The sequence below is a fragment of the Pararge aegeria genome, chromosome 15 (genome assembly GCF_905163445.1).
Source record: "Pararge aegeria chromosome 15, ilParAegt1.1, whole genome shotgun sequence".
Lineage (NCBI taxonomy): Eukaryota > Metazoa > Arthropoda > Insecta > Lepidoptera > Nymphalidae > Pararge > Pararge aegeria.
Genome location: NC_053194.1, coordinates 16,071,191 through 16,090,955, shown reverse-complemented (window position 1 = coordinate 16,090,955; position 19,765 = coordinate 16,071,191). Strand labels below are relative to the sequence as shown.

General features: G+C 35.5%; 1 protein-coding gene across 2 annotated transcripts in view; it reads right to left on the bottom strand.

Annotated features, from left to right (window-relative positions):
* Positions 1 to 19,765, bottom strand: part of LOC120629856 (serum response factor homolog) — a 368,083-nt gene that overhangs the window by 232,021 nt on the left and 116,297 nt on the right. The window contains exon 3 of one of the 2 annotated variants that reach the window (XM_039898928.1): positions 9,236 to 9,274. The exons of the other annotated variant lie outside the window; for it this stretch is intronic. Coding sequence (XP_039754862.1) covers positions 9,236 to 9,274 — 39 coding nt within the window. The remainder of the gene's footprint in view (positions 1 to 9,235; positions 9,275 to 19,765) is intronic. 2 annotated transcript variants of the gene reach the window in all.

Here is a 19,765-nt window from a genome sequence, read left to right as displayed (position 1 = left end):
AGGAGGCTTCTGTCTACCAATTACCACCCTACCGATAAAGACGTCCTGCCATTTAACGTACCGGTACGATGCCGCATGGGTTTAATATAACTACCATAACATGTAAACATATTAGCCCGTTACAATTTTAGTTTTACTGCTTCATCACTCACCACCTACCTGGTGATATTGCAGTCGAGTGACAACTTGTAGTAAAACTTTATACAAGATGAGATGAAAGTTCAGAAACCTGAGAGCAGTCATGTCCTGAAAAGAATGCACAGTTGGTAACCTAGTACCTAATAAACTGTTATGGTGTACAAAAAGTGAACACGTGTCCTCACCTTGTGTTCACTGCGGAGTCGATAACTCGGTGCTGATAGTAATGGTGCTTTGTACCTGAACTATTGAACAGAATCCACCGTAATCGCCTGTCTACACGATGCGGTACGGCAGCGGCGCGGTGCGGTGCCACCAGTGGCGTGCAGATGATATAAAATTCAGAAAATCTCGAGTACGATCTTGGCTTTTAATAAATCTTACAATGCCTACACCTATGTTTTTTATAACTTGTATTGGAGATTTTCTTCATTTTATATCATCTGCATTATATCATGTGACGATTTGCTTACTTTTTTCAAAAAAATTATAATCCAATAAAATGATTAAAAGAGTTATATATTGACAACAGTGTAAGTGTCAGTGCGTTGGACAAAATCAGTGATTATAGAAGTCTTTGACAATCCTCATCATCATATCAACCGATAGACGTCCACTGCTGGCCTTAGGTCTTTCGTAGGGAGTTCCAAATTCCACGGTTTTGTGCCGCTTGAATCCAGCGGCTACCTGCCTAATGTCGTCCGTCCACCGTGTCGGGGGTCGACCAACGCTGCGTTTACCAGTGCGGGGCTGCCATTCCAGCAATAAAACCTTTATAATGTTCAAACTTATTATTTAAATTAATTATGGCGGAATTTGGACCACCGGGCGACCACTAGTCAATATTCAAAGAAAAAGAAAAACTGCACCGTGTATGTCAGAAGGATTTTTGTAGTACGTAGAACGTCGTAGCGGCACCGCACCGCGCCGCTGCCGTACCGCATCGTGTAGACCGACCATTACGGACGGTAACGGATCGGCAGATCCTACAATGGTTCATACATCCATAAGTGATGGTAGCCATTAGGTAATAATCCATAACGAGGCGCTGCGAGCGGTGGCATCCTTACACGAGTTACATCCAATCTCGCACGAAACAGTTTTACGTCTGCGTTTCTGATGTGAACCGCTAAGCTATCCAAACGTGCTTCGGCCATTTTTTTATTTTTGAAGTGAGAACTTCTTTCTGCGCGTTGGGCACTTTTTGTGTGAACAAACATAAAATAACTCGCATCATCGTCACCAATAGCTTTCCATAAGCTATATGACGTAAGCTACTCCGTATGTGAGTCTGTTTGTGTTGTTCTGGTCAACATGTTCAACTACCACAACAACTGTTTATATGTTGGGTGAACAAAAAGCGTGAAACTCTCATAATCGTCACCGAACACATTCCATAAGCTACATGTGTAGGTACTGCGTTTATATGTACATAGATTTAGTTTTAACTTCTATCGGCAGTTCCCAAAGACTGACCCACAGGTTTTTTATAATCCACTAAAAGTTGGTCATCGACTGCAATCTCATCTGACCGTAAGTCTCTCATTCTAAGATGGTAGCGGACTAACCTGTTAGAGGTTTAACAGTTTAATTAATCCCATACCCCTATTGTTTCTAAACGACATAATACCGTAAAGCTAAATCGCTTAGCGGCACGTCTTTGACGGTAGGGTGGTACCTAGCCACGGCAGAAGCTATCAGTGTTTCCGATTTATTATTTACTAGCTGTTGCCCGCGACTTCGTCTGCGTTTGATTTTGTTTTTTTAATGTGGCATTAAATTTAGTTGTAGTTCTAAAAAAAATTAAAGTATTCAGTATAGCTAAGCCTTAAATGAGGGGTTTGCTGCTGTCCGCTGAGGAGTTCTGTCCTCTATCTCCAACGATATTCAATCTTCACAAAGTTTGGACAAAATTAAACACATATTATAACCTCTATAGTACAAAAATAATTATTTAAATCGGTAATAATTTGCCGGAGTCATGGTGTAAAATCGTCAAACACTCATCACTTTAAGTATCAAGTTATTGAATTTATTTAAAACTTACAATCTATCAAATATGTTCATGGAGCCCACAAGAATAACTGCTACTAGCGCCACCTGTTTGGATAACATCTTTACAAATATAATTCCTATAAGCAAAAATATTATTAGTAAATTAGACTCTGATCATTGTGGTCAAATTATTCAATTTGAAAATGTGAAGAAAAATGTTTCTAAACGTAAAATAACATTTGTTCCTGTAACATCCAACCGCATAGAGAAAATGAGAATTAGCCTAGTAAATGACCTCCCATTCCTACCCTCAGGGGCGACTCCAAATGCAATGTACAGCTATTTTTTCAATACCTTTAATAGACTATTTCATTCTATATTTACTAGTAAGTCGGTTGTGATTACTGATACATTAAATTTTAGTGAGTGGGCGACAGTTGAACTTCATAAAAATAGGCAAAAGCTGTACGAATTGTATGCTGAACGTCAATTTAACACTGGTGATAAGTTTGGGGATTATGTTAAATTGTTTTCCAAGAATTTTAAACGCGCTTGCCACTTAGAAAAGACGCGATACATCAAAAATAAAATTAAAAATAGCAGCAATGCAATCAAAACTACTTGGAACATAATTAATGAGGAGACGGGAAGAGTAACACCACGAAATATTAACTTTAAACTTAATGTAGATAATAAAGCCTTAACAACAGATTTCGAGGTGGCTACTGCTTTTGAAACCTTCTTTACCAACATTCCCGTCTCCACAACAGAATCATTAAACTCTTCACCAGATATGGCTCTCTCTCTCTATTAAAGGAAAATGTGCCTGAGTGTAACCATTCTTTTAAATTCACGCATGTTAGTGGCTCTGACGTTATTAAAGCCTTTAAATTATTAATTAATAAAAAAACAAATGATCTGTGGGGCATTTCCGTAAACGTTTTCAAATCATTAATTGATATTGTTGCACCCGATTTAGCCTTAATATTTAATAATTGTATAGATTGTGGTGTGTTTCCTGACTTAATGAAACTTAGTAAAATAGTTCCATTGTATAAATCGGGTAGTACTTCTGACCCCACTAACTTTAGACCAGTATCCGTACTACCCACTTTCAGTAAAATCTTTGAAAAACTCATTTTAAATCAATTACTTTACCATTTTCATAAGTATAATTTACTTCATATTAAGCAATTTGGTTTCACACGGGGTCGCTCAACAATCGACGGAGGTGTTGAGCTAATACAAAACATATTTGAAGCCTGGGAGGAGTCACGTGATGCACTTGGTGTGTTCTGTGACTTATCTAAGGCGTTTGATTGTGTTCAACACGAAACGTTAGTTAGGAAACTACACCACTATGGAATTCAGGGTGTAGCTCTAGACTTAATGAGTAACTATCTACGCGATAGAATTCAGAAAGTCGACGTGAATGGAAAACGGTCTAATGGATCAGTTATGAAAATAGGTGTCCCACAGGGGTCTATATTAGGACCATTTCTGTTCCTTATTTACATTAATGACCTTCCTTACCTTGCCAAGGATAAACACGGGATAGTTCTGTTTGCCGATGATACATCACTGACTTTTAAAATAAATCGACGTGAACTAGCTTTTGACGACGTAAACAACTCTCTCGCTAAAGTGGTACAGTGGTTTGAAGCTAATAATTTGGTTCTTAACGGAAAAAAAACCAAGTGTATAAAATTCACTTTACCTAATGTTAAACACGTGAAAACCACTGTACTACTTAATAATGAGGAACTGAAACTGGAGGATACGACAGTTTTTCTAGGAATAACGTTAGATTCTAAACTTCAATGGGGCCCTCATGTAAATAATTTATCGAACAGGCTTAGTTCTGCTGCCTATGCGGTAAAGAAGATACGCCATATGACCGACGTAGAAACTGCAAGACTGGTATATTTTAGTTACTTTCACAGCATTATGTCATATGGAATTTTACTTTGGGGTAATGCTGCTGATATTAGCACTATTTTCGTGCTGCAGAAGAGGGCTGTTCGTTCTATCTACAAAATGGGTCCGAGAGAGTCATTGAGAGATAAATTTAAAATTTAATGTACGTTCATAAAAACATTTCTAAATTTAAGAAAAAATGTGACTGCAATAATTTAAACATTAGAAGTAAGAATAAACTTACAGTGCAATATACTAGGTTACATAAAATTCATAATTCGTTTAAAGGAAATTGCATACAATTCTACAATAAACTACCAATTGTCATCTTGGAGATGTCTCTTAAAAAGTTCAAAGTTTGTATTAAACGTAAGCTTATAGAAAAGTCCTATTATAGTATAAAGGACTACGTAAACGATAAAAAAGCTTGGGTGTAAATTATTGCTCTAACCAGGTTGCTCTTCTAATAATTTAAAATGACATTGTGAGATGGTGATAACAAAAAAAAAAAAAACACCCGGCTAAGTTTGTTGTGGGCTTCTTCTTAGACCAGGAGCTTTAGTTTTAAGTTTACGAATGTGGTTATCGTCATCATCTCACTACCGTGAGGTTCTTATGTACGCATCAAAAGTGCCACCTGTGGGCCTACTTGAATAAAGATATTTTTGACTTTGACTTTGACTTTGACACTTCCAAGAATATGTATAAAAAGTTCATGAAGATCGGTTTAGTAGATTTCGCGTGAAAGCGTAACAAACAAACTTACATTCACATTTATAATATTAGTATTTATATACTACTACTACTACTTTTACTGCCTAAGAAAATGTTCTCTGTTAATATAGGTTAATATAGGTAGGTATACTGTAAATGGATGTAACTACTAATAGTAAACGTGTATAAGACCATCTCTGTGCAAAATGTTATCAAGATAACTATTTAAAAAAAAACAAATTAGATAGCTTAACAGGTAAAAGTCGCATTTAACTAATGCATGTGAACAAGTATGGCTTCAAGAGCTTGGTGAACCGAACTACTCGCATGGAGGGGTCATAACGCTTTTTCATTACGTGACTATCTTCGTTCCACAACTTAACACGTTAGAGATTGAAGTGTTTAAGAAAGATGTGATGAGGACACAGTCGGTCACAGCCTAGCGTCTGATCTTCCCACCGCCCAGCTCCGCTCAGCTTACTGGAGGGACGGCCTAACATAATAACGTGACATTTGGCAAGCCAGCTCTGAACCCCACTCAATCACGACAATCCGATCAACGCAACGTGTTCCTGTTCTCGCAATAAACAATGTAAACATCATCGTAAATTGCTCAAATGAACCGCGCAGCCTTAACTGACGACTAAATGACTGTTAAGCCACGCCAACAGCGGGAGTTTACACTCATTATTATCAGACCATAAGATAGAAAAAGTGGGAATTCAACGATGGTCTGATACCACTCGAACCCCCATTTTACTCTCTTAGGGTTGGAATTTTAATATATCATTTCTTAGTTGATAAGGAACCTAAGAAAGAATATTTTGAAATATATATACACTTTATAAAGAATACACCCTCCAAAATTCCTGTCTATAGGACCAGCACGTTGATTTTTCAGTTATTAAGGACTAAGAATATTATATGCATAGTAGATTCGAGGTATGGGCTATATAATACCGACACACCGGTTAACCTGCTTCCATCTTAGACTGCATTTCACTTAACGGGTGAGATTGCAATGGAATTAAAAAAAAAATGACACTGTGGACTTTAACTTTCCTGAAAATGTCGTTATAATGTCGTGCGCATCTTTCAGAGCGATATAAAATGACGGGCAAGACTGTACTGAACGGATTAAAAATATGGACTCGTATTAAACATCGTTGGTTTCATAGCCCCACGAGATATCAGAAATCGAACTTAAATACGTTACGACAAAGCTACCTTATTACGCAATAAAATATGATGTTAATATTTGTGATATATAATAATAAGGACAACGTAATAATTGTTATGATCATCATTACTATCTTCAGCCTCATCAATGTCCCGTTGCTGGAAAAAAAGTGTGTGTCAGCTCCGACGCACGACTGGAGTTGACTCCTTAAGCACGACTGTCGAAACATACACAAAAAGAGTTTATTTAACTGAATAAAGATTAAAACCATATGAAAGGGTAAATTAAAAATCCTGTGCAATTTATTCACACACGGCGGAAGTGTAACTTCCTAAAAGTAGCCTACGAGTGATTGAGGTGGATGTAGAGTATCTGAACTGATAAATGTAATGTTTATTATTTAGTTTCCATGGTAACTAGAATAGGTTAAAAAAATGTTTTATGTTCTCTATCTCACTCTGTCCTATACGTTTATGTGTTTGTTTCTTTATCTAGATATTATTCGGTTTCCTTGCTAACTTAAATAGGAAAAATAAGTTAATTAAACGAAAGAGACGTTGCATGTTTGCGCATCACGGTTGCCGGGTATGCAACGTCGCAAAGCGAAAACGTAACGAGGTCATTCATTAGTAGATTTTACTCCTCTCATTTTTCTCATACCGGGCGCTTTATATATGAAAATCGATTCTTAAGGAGTAAACTCCAATAGGTCAGAGGGAAGCAGGGCTTAGACCAACCGAGCCTCCAATGCGTGTACCAAGGTACAATTATCTAGTTTGGTAATTACTCTAAATGGAACCGATGGATTTTAACGTGCTCACCGATCAACTTGCAGAAAAATATAATAATAATAATAATATTTATTTGCCAAATTGTGGGTACATAACAAGAACACATTAATACTTATTTCTAATTATTGTATTTTTATTCTTTAAATTGTATTTTTTATATGTAATTTATATTTTTTATTTTTTATTTTTATAAACATTTGCACACTGTCTGTGACAGTCGATTGTGAAGGGTCTGTTTAATGAAATGTGTTCTTGCTATGTACCCACAATTTGGCAAATAAATAAATATTATTATTATTATTATTAATAATAATAGCCTAAAACACTTCACTACTGTATGTAAGGTCCCTCCCAACTAGAGGGTTTGCCCATAATCACCATGCTGTTGGACACTTGCTGACAACCAGCTGACGGGTTGCTACGGCGTCACTGGGGGAGTGGGACCAGCGCGAGCGCTCTCTATGAGAAGAGCCCCAGAGCTCGACGACATCAGTAGATGGTAGAATAGAAAAGTCCTATTATAGTATTAAGGACTACGTCAACGATAAAAATGCTTGGGTGTAAATTATTGCTCTAACCAGGTTGCTTCTTTAATAGTTTTTAAATGACAATGTGAAATGGTGATAACGAAAAAAAAATAACTACCGGCTAAGTTTGTTGTGGGCTTCTTCTGAGACCAGGGCGCGTTTGGAACACTCGTAGCTTTAGTTTTAAGTTGAAGAATTTATTTATCGCCATCAACTCACTCCTATGTCATATTTTACATGTAATGTACGCATCAAAAGTGCCATCTATGTGCCTGTTTGAATAAAGAAATATTTGACTTTGACTTTGACTTTGGTAGTACGTCTAAAGGACGCCACTGCCCTTTTTCCGTTACTTTCCCTTAATCGCCTTGTACGACACCCTTGAGAAGAGGGGTGGTCACAATTGTATTCTGATCTGGCGTCACCACGGCACAATATATCAATATTACACAATATAACGATATTTATTATTTCGATATCTCTATGGACGCCTTTTAAAGATAGCTCGCACTGCAGTCATTCCGCGCCAACAATTCCATTTTAAAATAGATCAATGTAAAGGAAAGAATTTTATATGCATTTTAAATTTAAAGGTGTAGGTAAAAAACGGTCTGTTTCAAACGTGTCTCACTGACATTACATTTGATTTTAAAGTTTCATAATTTTTGATTTTATTTATATAGTAGTAGGAATTTCTTTTTAATTCTTTTGATTGTGGTTTTATTTTCTTATCTACCTCTTACTTAGATTTTGGTGATTTTATTTTTTATGATATCCTTCAGGGGTTAATAAGCTTGTGTTAATTAAAAAAATATCTTTCGTTTGTTTATATATTATATTCTATGTTATTGTCCCTTTTTATGATTATCTTGTTATTGTTTAGTCGCGAGGATTCAGTGACGACGACGATAAGTGGGCTGACTGAAAACCAGTGCTGCGCTTATTAGTATGCAGCTATACTGAGCCAGCTCCTTTTTCACACATTTGATTTTTACCTTAACAAATTTATGACACAAATGTAACATTTTACACAAATGTGTGATAATAAAGATGATTTTTCTTTCTTTCTTTCTTTAATATGGACCTTTGAAAAAGTAGATCGAAACTGCAATGTTTCCTACAGTACAGTATAGGGCTACAGTTGCTATAAGACAGATGTAAAAGGCATATTCGGCATGGATGATGGGAGAACCGTAGCTTTGTTGGTTAAAGCGCTTAAGCCCCGATTGCCAGAGAGTCATAGATTCAAATCCTGTCGGTTCCGAAACTTTATATGCATTTAAAGTTTAATAAAAAAATAAGTAAAGGAAAGACTTTAGTCGACGGTGTAGTTACGAATATTGAAGTTTTCCAGTCACATCTCAAAGAATTGGTCGATTGAATGATTGATGGTGTAAGGACAGGTCAAAGGCAAAAGTTACCTACTAGATGGACGGATACGGTGAAATCGTAGACCCAGACAACTGTGGGATGCTTCCGACACGCTACCAACCGCCAAAAGTGGAGAAGACTCGCCAGAAGCCGTGCGATCTTATAAAGCCTAACGCACATTAGGGGAATAGGTTTAAAATGTGTACTTTTGTCTAACATAACAATTAAGGATGACAATAAAGTTATTAATTACTGTTGTTTTTGTTTATGAATGTTATATTTTAATACTTATTATCCTATTCCGGTCTAAGAGGAATCCAAAAAATTAAATATCATAAAAATTGGTCACACACAAATTTCTTTTATATATATATATATATATAGATTATTATTATTATTATAAAACTGCCATACTCCAAACAGGTTAACCCGTCACCATCTTAGACTGCATGCCCAATTACCAGCGAGTGAGATTGCAGTCAAGAGCAAGTATCTAAATAAAAAAATAAATGTTAAAAAATCTTACCTACATTGCAAAGATTTTCCGACTTATTTCGCGACATGATTAATCTATGATTAGTACCGTTTTGAAATAAACTTACCTTGCACTTATTCTTTCGCCCAGCGTTGTCTTCCGACTCCTGTTTAAGAGAAATACAAACAAACTGTTAAAATATTAGTAGTTAAAACAAATAAAAAGCTGCATTCTATATTAACTTCTATGATTATTGGGATAAGGGTTATTCTTGCGATCCATCCTTCATAAACTATTAGTTCAAGGCATTTATTTAATTACAGCTATTACAAATACACGTTATATGTATAAATTAATTAATTATTCTGGAATATTATTAAAGAGTATTAAATTCTGTTTGATAGGAATTTATTGTAATTGTTAATCAATTAATATTAAATATAGATTTATTTATTGTGGTAGGTTTAAATCAGCTTTTTTCTAGGATATATAAATAATATTAACTATTTGTATTTAAAGTTACGATAACGATTTATAAAATAAATCTTAAGGTTAGGCAATGCTTTTATATGTATAAAGCATAGAGCACCAAACAAACTGACTGAATTCAGATAGTTTCATCCAATAATATTAATTTTACTATGTTCCCGTTATATTGGCTTCTATTGTACCAACCTTTAACTTGGAAGGTCATTAGTCTGAATACCATAAAAAGTAATAGGATTGGGTTTTTTTTAATTATAATAGACTAGCGCTTGACCACAATCTCACCTGATGGAAAGTGCTGATGTGGCTTAAGATGGGACGCGCTTGCCTAGAAGATGCCTATTCACTCTTGTTTTAAAGATACCCATAAAAGCAGTGTCTAGCCTATTTGTTTTTCAATAGTTTGTCTTGGTGAATGTTATTTATTCATATTTTTTTAAAATTAGCAGTTTATCATCTGCTTGCTTAAAACCTTTTTTATTTTAAAATTAAATTGTAGGCACGAGGCATGTTGTGATATCAAAGGTGAAATTTACGAATGCATCCAAGTGACTACGGGTACGTGCCATTGGTTAAGCAGGCCGCCCACTTTCATCCTACCCACTGGGCTATCGCATCAAAGCCTGTGATGGACACAGGAGGCTTTGATGTGATAACGTCGTCGTAGACACAAAAATTTCAAAAACATGGCATTTGATCTACGGTTTTACGAGCCAAAAGTGTTTGAAGACATGAACACTAGACTAACGAGGTAGTTTTTGTGAATACCGGGCGTTAACCGTTCAATGAAGCCTATACCCAACATTTGGGGAGGCTGGCTTATCAGTCGAGTGCAACCGGTCTGCGTGACCCACTTGCAGTAATTGCGGACCTTGGTGCTTGGTCGGCTTCATTAACTGCGCATTTTGCGCTCAGGCCACACTAGCGATTGAGCGCTGAGGTTCATTATAACCACTGGAATCTGGATTAGGAGCATTCTGGCAGATTCTACAAGGAGCATTGGCAGGATTGCTCTACTTGTAGATATGTAAATTTATTTAAGACGTTTGTGTACTACAGAATTAAAAGTACAGCATGTAAATTTTTTCTCTACTGCCTCTTTGGACTAGTAGTTGGTGTATAACGAATGACGAGGTTTGAGGATCGATTCCCGGGTAGGGCTAAACATTGTAAGGTATAGGATTTTACTGTCTAGAAATTACCGGAACCAGCCTGGAGTTAGGAAACACACGTTGTACATCCCCTTGCCCCGGAGAGCACATTAAGTCGTCAATACCAGTTACCAACTATCCCATCATGTACTTAATAGTAATCGTTACATCTCGCCAAGGTATATTGGAGCGGCGTTGTGGGTCAACGCGCTAAATTCCTCACATCTCTGTGAGAGGAGCCTTTGCCATTAACTTAACCACGATGCTGAAGGCTTTAAACAATTTTCTGTCGCACATCAACGTCTAGTGTGATCTTGCGCTAAACCTTTACTCCAGGCCCATTAATCGCATTCAATGTGAACCTTATGTTTTACCGCCACAAGGTTTATATTGCAGTATTATGTTATGGGTGAGCTACTTCACACACCTAACTTTAATACACGCATCACGATGTCAGGATTATAAGAGTTTAAATACATATGCGAAAGTATTTAATAAATACTTACTTATAGCGCGATTTGTATGTTTTTTTTTTAAGTTATGGAATTGACGGGCCACACTATGGAGAGCATGCGAGAAAACGTCCTATAAAGTCCCGTCTGTGTCCATTCACCTGAGGCGTAGGTGTTAAGTCACATGCGCCTGTAATTACACCGGCAACCACGCCCTTTAGACCGGAACTTGGCGGCAGAAATTAAGCAATAGGCATAGAATCTGCGAGCAAAAGAGAAGTGGTATAAAAAACTGGTGACGGAGACTCGCTCGGACAGTGGTGCTATTTATTTATTTATTTATTTATTTATTTATTTATGGGTCTACCAGCGATTTTACATAAATAAAAATAATATTACTTATCATATAAACATTACACAGAGTATGCAAAACCATATAAAGGTAAACACTACATGCTAATTTCGCTTATGTACTAACAATTTTCAAAGAGAATCAATAAAAACTAATAAAAAGAACAACAACAAAAGCCGAAACAGTTACAAACGGAAAAAACTAAATTATTATTATAAAAGAAGTTATGATTAAAATTAGAACTATGTTTAACTACTCTACATACTAGAGAGACTAATTATAAAAAATAAACAATGATTAAGATACTATTAAACTCGGGATGACAGATTGGTTAATTTACTAAATGATATTTTTACGAAAAGTGCTATGCGAGTTAAAGTTAATGTCAATTGACTGACTGAATTTATTGTATAATTTACATAACCGAGGGATAGTGGAGTTTGCGCCGAAGACTGTTCTGGTGCGCGGCGGCACGATCGGCGTAATAGCAGCACGCGGATATCTATACTGTACTCTGAAATTAATTTTCTATTTTTTCTATAATTTGCTATCGACACCATATTTAAATAAATAAATAAATAAATATACTAGGACAATACACACATCGCCATCTAACCCCAAAATAAGTGTAGCTTGTGTTATAGGTACTAAGATGACTGATGAATATTATTGTAAATACATATGAACAACCAGACACTGGAAAACATTAATGTTCATCGCACAAACATGTTCCAGTTGTGGGAATCGAACCAAGGACCGTGGACTCAGAAAGCAGGGTTGCTGCCCACTGCGCCAGTCAGCCGTCGTATGTCATCGGCAGCCACGACCACTCTACCAAGAGTGCTGAGAGTGAGATCATTTAATAGCAACCGGCACCGATGGCTTAACCTGCTCTCCAAAACCAAATACCCAACAATTCTCGCCCAACCTGGACATCAAACCAATCACCTGGCAATCCACAGTTGATAGTTTATCTATGTGTATAGGAGTAACTGCCCGGCCGATGTATCAAATCATCAGAAGGAGGGCTGTTCTTTTGCAAAAATTTGTATCTCACTAAATTATTAAGTATAAACATATAAAAAACGCTAAGTCTAGCAATTCAAAGGGGCAATAGCGCCAGCATTTTGGGTACCATGCCCATAAGTGAACAGTTAGACGGCTTATATTTTTGTAAATACATATTAGTGTTAGTTTGTATTTATATACAGAAATTAAAAAAAAAACAAAGCATATAAATTATGATAATGTAAGAAAACTAAATTTAAAAAAAAGGCGTGCGTGTAACCTTTACGAGCAAATGAAGTTAAACTTTTATATATTTATTGATGAAAGAGTAAAATGTTCCTGAGACTCCGCCATTTCATTTGATATTCACTATTTCATTTATTATTCTATTTAAAGTCATTAATATCACTTTCACATTTTATAAATATTTTCATTTGATAAATAGAATAATTGAGATTACATCAGCACATGTCAATATAACCTTGTCACTGAATATTATAGTCAGAAAATTTATTAATAATTTATTTATTACAAAAGTAATAAATAAAAAAGTATATTTAGAGATTTTCAAAAAACTCTCCAATTTTTTTTAAACTGTTGAATTTTTATTCACTTTGCTATTCACAATTAATCCATTTCAAAGTATTGGAAATAAATAATCCTAATTGATCATGATATTTATAAGTTAATATAAGTTAGGAAGCGTGGAGCATATGATATATTCATACGACCTATCCAAATTATTATTTTTAAATAGCGGAAACTACACAGACGTCCGACGTAAGCGTTACTTCCGTCAGAAAAACAATCAGAGTTACTCCCTAGTCGCGCCCAAAGTAGTCTTACTTAAAAAAAAAACCCCTAGATCAACGAGGCAATTTAGTGTATACTTGGCGCTATTCATGCGTTTTGTATGCGATTGGCCCATTGACGACTCATCAGAAAAGCTACATGCGGCGGCTGATTGCGGCTCTGCTACACTATTTAGTAACAAGTTCCCTCCGAATATTCATAACAATAAGTCGGAATTGTTACAAATGATATAATTTATCCCAATTCCATACACAATGGCCACGCGCTGTCCACGTGGGCGAAACGTGAGCGCGCTCAAAAAAGTGTCAAACACGAACGACATTATGCAGTAGAGAAGTTGAAACTTGAAGAAGTTCTTTGGGCGCGCTGATCACTTTTTGGGTAAAAAAGTGTTAATCTTGCGTGATCGTCACCGCACGCTTTCCATTAACTATATGTATACCGGGTATGATATAGATTTAGTTTTTTCGGTAGTCCCCAAAGACTGCCCCGCATCTTTTTTGGAACCAAAAAAATTTCTTCTTTTTTTTAGTATTTTTTGGTTTCACGGTGCAGTTGACATCAAAAGAGATTTTCGATGATATCAAAATTTAATGCAGCAAGAAACTACTACAGTAAATCCAAATATAAATGTATGATTAACAGTCTTCGTACATAACGCATATTTTCTAAAGAGCCAGTTATTAACGATATTATTGAATGGAGACCACGCCATGAGTTAGCAACTGATTACCACACGATGTTAAAAAATAATCTAAGCAAATTTACAGATGGCAAAATGAATTTCGTAATGATGTCCTTACCTAAAGGGTAAATTATAGCACTATTCTAGGATAGGAGGTATTAATACTTATGTGTGTTAACAAATAAATTAAAATTGGAATAAATAATAGTTTGAAGTTTTCTGATTACTCGTTTAACTTTGGAAGTAATTGTAGCTATGAAGCTTTTACAGAATTTTCTGATTACGTAGTATCTAAGCCTCTTTTTCACTCTTCTCTCTTCATCGTCCGCTTAATATATCTATATCAGGTCCGTGGCAATAAACTCCTAAGGTCAAAACCTTAGGTCTCCAGACGATGAGAGATTTTAGTGGATTGGTTATATTATACTTTATACTGAATTACTCTAGACGCTTTGTAAATTCCCAATCAAACCACACACATGCAAAAACTGACCTCTGAACGATGCTGTTGCTAATACTGACCTGCAAATGAAAGGCATAATATAGTAAGTTACACAAAATAGAGGTTCAATTTTTCAATTACCTCAAAATTTGATTGAAAGCCACTATGGCTTTGTCTTGAACCTATCCTCACAAATAATCCGTTAATCTAAACAATCACGGCCTTGGTTGGAGGAGGGAGGATGGTTGATCAGTTCCGAAATCAGGACCGAAATATTTTTCTTTAAAATCTTAGCTTACAGACTAATGGGTTTAGGCCAAATTGTATAAATCTTTAGTATCTTTAATTAGCCTTTAAGTAAACTAGAGTACATAGGAATATACCAAAAATAATAATCATGAGAACTCAATAAAGTAAACAGTCAAAGTTAAGAGAGAAGTACATTGTTTATGCCTCAAATATAAACTTGTTGTAAGGTAAGAACTATTTGCACAAAGTGAAGTGCCTTCATTTTAAAAACACGTGCAAGGACGTACGTGCTAGAATGACAGTGAGTAATCTATTCGCTTATTTTTCTAAGCGCATATGCAATCTTTGCCAGTTAAATCTAAACCTGTTTTTAGCCGCCGATATTTATGTCGGATTTTACCGAGTCTATAAATATGAAATGGCTAGTTAACAAATAAGTATCTTATAAAAATTAAGCTTAATTTGCTATAAACCGCGAAAAGCAGGAGTATCTGTATGGTGTAAATAATAATTTCTTCAATCTTTATACTCCACCCCAAACATATCTTCGGCAATGTTCCTCTACGCACGTTTCGCTCCGGCTCCGGAGCTTTCTTAGGAGATGTTGACTTTACAATGAATAATCTTAAAGAATCTCAATATACGGCGTCTTTACGAGCAATGCAGTTAAAAAAAAATAACTTGTACTCGAAAAATACTCGTGCTTTGGTACACAATTTAGAACATTTCGTGGTGCTACGGTTCTCACAGATATTTATTTGGATAGGAGCAGGCGTTACTTTACAGAATTCCATGATATGTTCTGAAAATTAAGCTTTGCTATACTCCGCGAAAAGCATGCTAACTATAAAATGAATAGTCTAAGAAAATTCAAAGATTCGTCTATCCGAGCAATGGAATTAAAGAAAAAAAAACAATTACTTGTCCTTGGCGATTTTGATCCCACTTTTGCATATCCACTTCGTGAATGGAATAGAAAATAGAGTATTGAAACTCGACTAGGATATAGAAGACAAAGGCTGCAGAGCATAACGCCAACCTGGTATTAGGAATACTATTATACTTTCCCTTAATACTTATATAGCCTATAATACTTTCTTCTAAGCAGTTAAAAGGACAGTTCAGAAGGATATATTGCATTATATCGAAGGATGGTTTTTGCAATTCACAGTGATCATAAGAGTTCGAAGGAAGAGTAGTACTTTGTCCTTTGAACCAAATAAAAATATTTCTGATATATCAACGTAGAGAACACACTACCGGTTATTTTATAACGAAATTGGGAACGCAGCGAGTGTTAATTACGTTTGAACAATCGTTGTTAAATTATCATGAGATATTAAAATCTACGTGGGGTTGTTTGAATTCTACTATAAACGTTAAAAAAACGAAGGGCGGGCGGTGAATTATGCATGCCTTGATTGCGATGCAGCGTACATATTTTCTATTTCTTGCAGCTTATAACAAAGTAAGCTTCATGTTTCCCGTCTGTTATACTTTCGTATTTATAAAATATATATTTTATCTTGATAAGATAAAGATGTATCATGTAACATAATATTTATTAAGAACAAACTTAACATTATACTTAGTAAAATCGTTATGTAAAGCTTGGTATTTACGCGCATACATGCTCGACGAGTAAGTTTTAATGGAGCATCGAAATGATTAACGTTGCAATATTTTGTGATTTGATTGAACTTAAAAACGCTTACGAAGCTTAGAATTCGAAAGCTAACAGAGAAATAACAAAGCTTGATGTTGCAGGTAATGAAAATTAAGAACATCGAGCATGTACGATCGTCGAGAAGGAGCATATACGAGAATGCATCAGTGGATTTGTATATGCATGAGATTTAACTTTATAAGACAGTAACACAGGAACGTAGCCTGCTAATGTACACTAATTAATTCATTCATGCACCCGCATATACATTAAACACATCTGATAGGTAAAGTGACAGGCAAACAGGAAAGCAAATTTATAATACAAATCCATGCATATTAACACCCATTAACATTAACTAGACACGTAATGATTTGTTTACAACTGCGATTGCTGCTATCGGGGACCAAGAGGTTATTGCGGTAACTACTTCTGTATGAACACGTTTGCGATATTCAGGTTATATTCCACTCGGGAGTAATACACGTATGAATCTAGAGGCAATCCCTATGAAAATAATTATCATAAATTCAGTATTTATATCTCAAAGTGAAAACAAATATTAAGATTAAAAAATTGGTAATATTGACACACTTTGCATTTGTCTCGTAAGCCATATATGTTAAGTTAGCCAAGTAAAAAATTTAAAGTTAACCCACGACATAAAATCAATGCTGATTATATGCTGAGGGGCTTGATTGCATAACCTTAATTATTAATTATCAATTATTAATAATAGTGTGACATTAAATCCTAATTCTATAATTATTGTAAATCTAAATTATTCTTATGATTTAAGTTGACAAATTCTAATATTTTGATTTTTTAAGCTCTAATAATCTTAATTTTAAATTAATTTGCAATAATAAAATTTAATTTGGATATAATAATTTAAATTCAGTATAGAAATAAAAATAATTTCGACAAATTTTATTGCCATGCCCCGGCCGGCGGGGCATCCTGTCTCTTATGTATGAACATGAAGCAATTAATAAACAAAATAAACCCATCAATATAGGTCTGCTGGAATAAAGGCCTCCCATCCGAACTGGGTAGACGGATTGGTGATCACAGTATATGGTAGTAGTAGCATAGAGGACGGTGCTGCCATTTCTTCCCTATATTCCATTAGTGGACACAAACACGACCCGCAGAAGAGAAGTGTGATGACAATTATTTTAGGTCTTAGGGATACCATCAGGTCTTCAAAAAGTATCAAATCGATTTCCAATTACTTATATAAATAATTAGTTCTCTAGCAAAATAAACTTTCCTTAATTTTTATTATGATTGTGACTGTAGCGCAATATGCAATAGGCACTTAGTAGCACTCATAGTAGCTTGTTTAATATGCATAATATTATCTAATTCAAATAGAAACATATAATATACGCTATCGAAATAAGCTTTACAAGCTCTTCATCGTGAAATCTATGCTTTTTGAATCTATACATGATATACTTGTTTTTTTTACTTTTTTTTTAGTCTTTTTGGCTATTATGAGCCCGGATAAACTCCTTCTTTTTTTTTCATCCGACGTTATGAATTATTGGCACAACATGTCTTCTTCTTCTTTCTATTCATTTCTATCAGAGGTCACCTTATTATCCACTCCTTTAACAGGCATATCTCTTCCTTGGTCTTTGATGAGCCTAACTGCTTTAGTTTTTTTGTGTTTTTGAATACCAAAGTGGATCGTATAAGAGTATGAATATATAAGTATTCATTCGTTAGCGTTTGTTTCGGTTTATTACCATGAGGGAAATGTTATTTGTCTGGGATGGAAAGGGTTCATCTTTAGGTTGAAAACTACACTATGTAAAATTTCGCCAAGCTTTACACACAGTTGACGCACAGTTAACAAAGGTTATTTTTACCTCAAAATCCTCCGTGATATATCCATCTTAATGATACAAGCGATATGTGTGCCGAAAATCATCAAGATTGGAAGAGAAATCGCGTCGAAAATATACAACGGGCTCACTTTGGCACTTACCGAAAATACGTAACCAACAAACAGGCACATTCTGGCATTTATAATATTAGTATAGAACATAATCAGCCAATATATACGCAGGCCGAAGGTGATAGGAGGAATGAACAAGGGAATATGCAATAATGTAAATATATCCAACTTTGCCTAACTAATAAAACCGTTAGACGGTCGCAGGTGCACGTCACGACCACCCTCAATCTATTCCCGTATAAGGATTATTGTATTCATAGGAAATATGCCCTTTTCCAAATTCCTTTACATTACGACAGTAGTTTTTTGTTTAGATCATAAAAATATGAAAGAACTTTTCATTATTAACGAAATGTGAAAGTTTTTGTTATTTAGCTAGACCATCTTTAAGTTTTTAAACATCTTCCATTCTTAGTCGTGCAATTTTGGAAGAGAAGACATATTTTAGGTGTCACTTGATTTAGAATGCACCGCTTTCCGTGCGAGTCTTCTTCACTTTTGGCGATTGATAGCGTTGCAGAAGCATTCCACCATAGTTGTCTAGATTACGATATGATCAAGAATATTAAGATTTGAATGTATCCGCCCATCGAATACACTACGATCTGAATGTATCCGTCCATCGAGTACGTGACAGCATTTTACTTCTTTTTTCTTCAACCTGGCCTTGGATCACCGATCGCTCCACTGACCATTCATTCCTTGATACTTTAATATCCCACAGATCATATTCAATTGGCAGATAATAAGCTAGTTTATTCAAAAAAGGAAATGTGTTAAAGGGAGATGTTGTGATGTTAAAATATACTTATTCAGCGCCAAAAATATCATTTTTAACAATTTAAAAAGCCGCGGAACGATCTTGAAGCGAATAAGTAAATACACATTATATGCGCGCATTTTTATTAGCGTACAGGCGTGGTTGTGAAGTATTTAGAGGCAATTTAAGGATATACGCTCATAGCTGTGCCGAGTGTGCGCTGCCTTCGATTTGAATAATTCCGCATAATCAACTGGGCTAATGGAAAATATGTACGCGCGACCGACTCAATCGCCGGTAATGAGCGATTTATGCAGCTTTTTATAAACCTAATAGTTTTATAATTACACTTGCGTTACGGTTTGTGAATTACTAAGTTTTACCTCAGTTTTACTAATGCAGATCTTGGAAACGCTTTGGCGTTTGTGGAAAGAGGCATTTTATCGCCTGATTGATTCGAATCGGGAATACGTCTTCGAGACTCCCATATAACGATTGAAACTGTTGCTCAACTTTACTAACCGACTATCTGTTGCCTGCGATTTTGTCCGTTTTTCTTTTTGTTTTAAAAGCATCCAGTAGCAGTTTATTTGAGAGATAAGTGGCAGAAAGCTGCCATTGCACTGG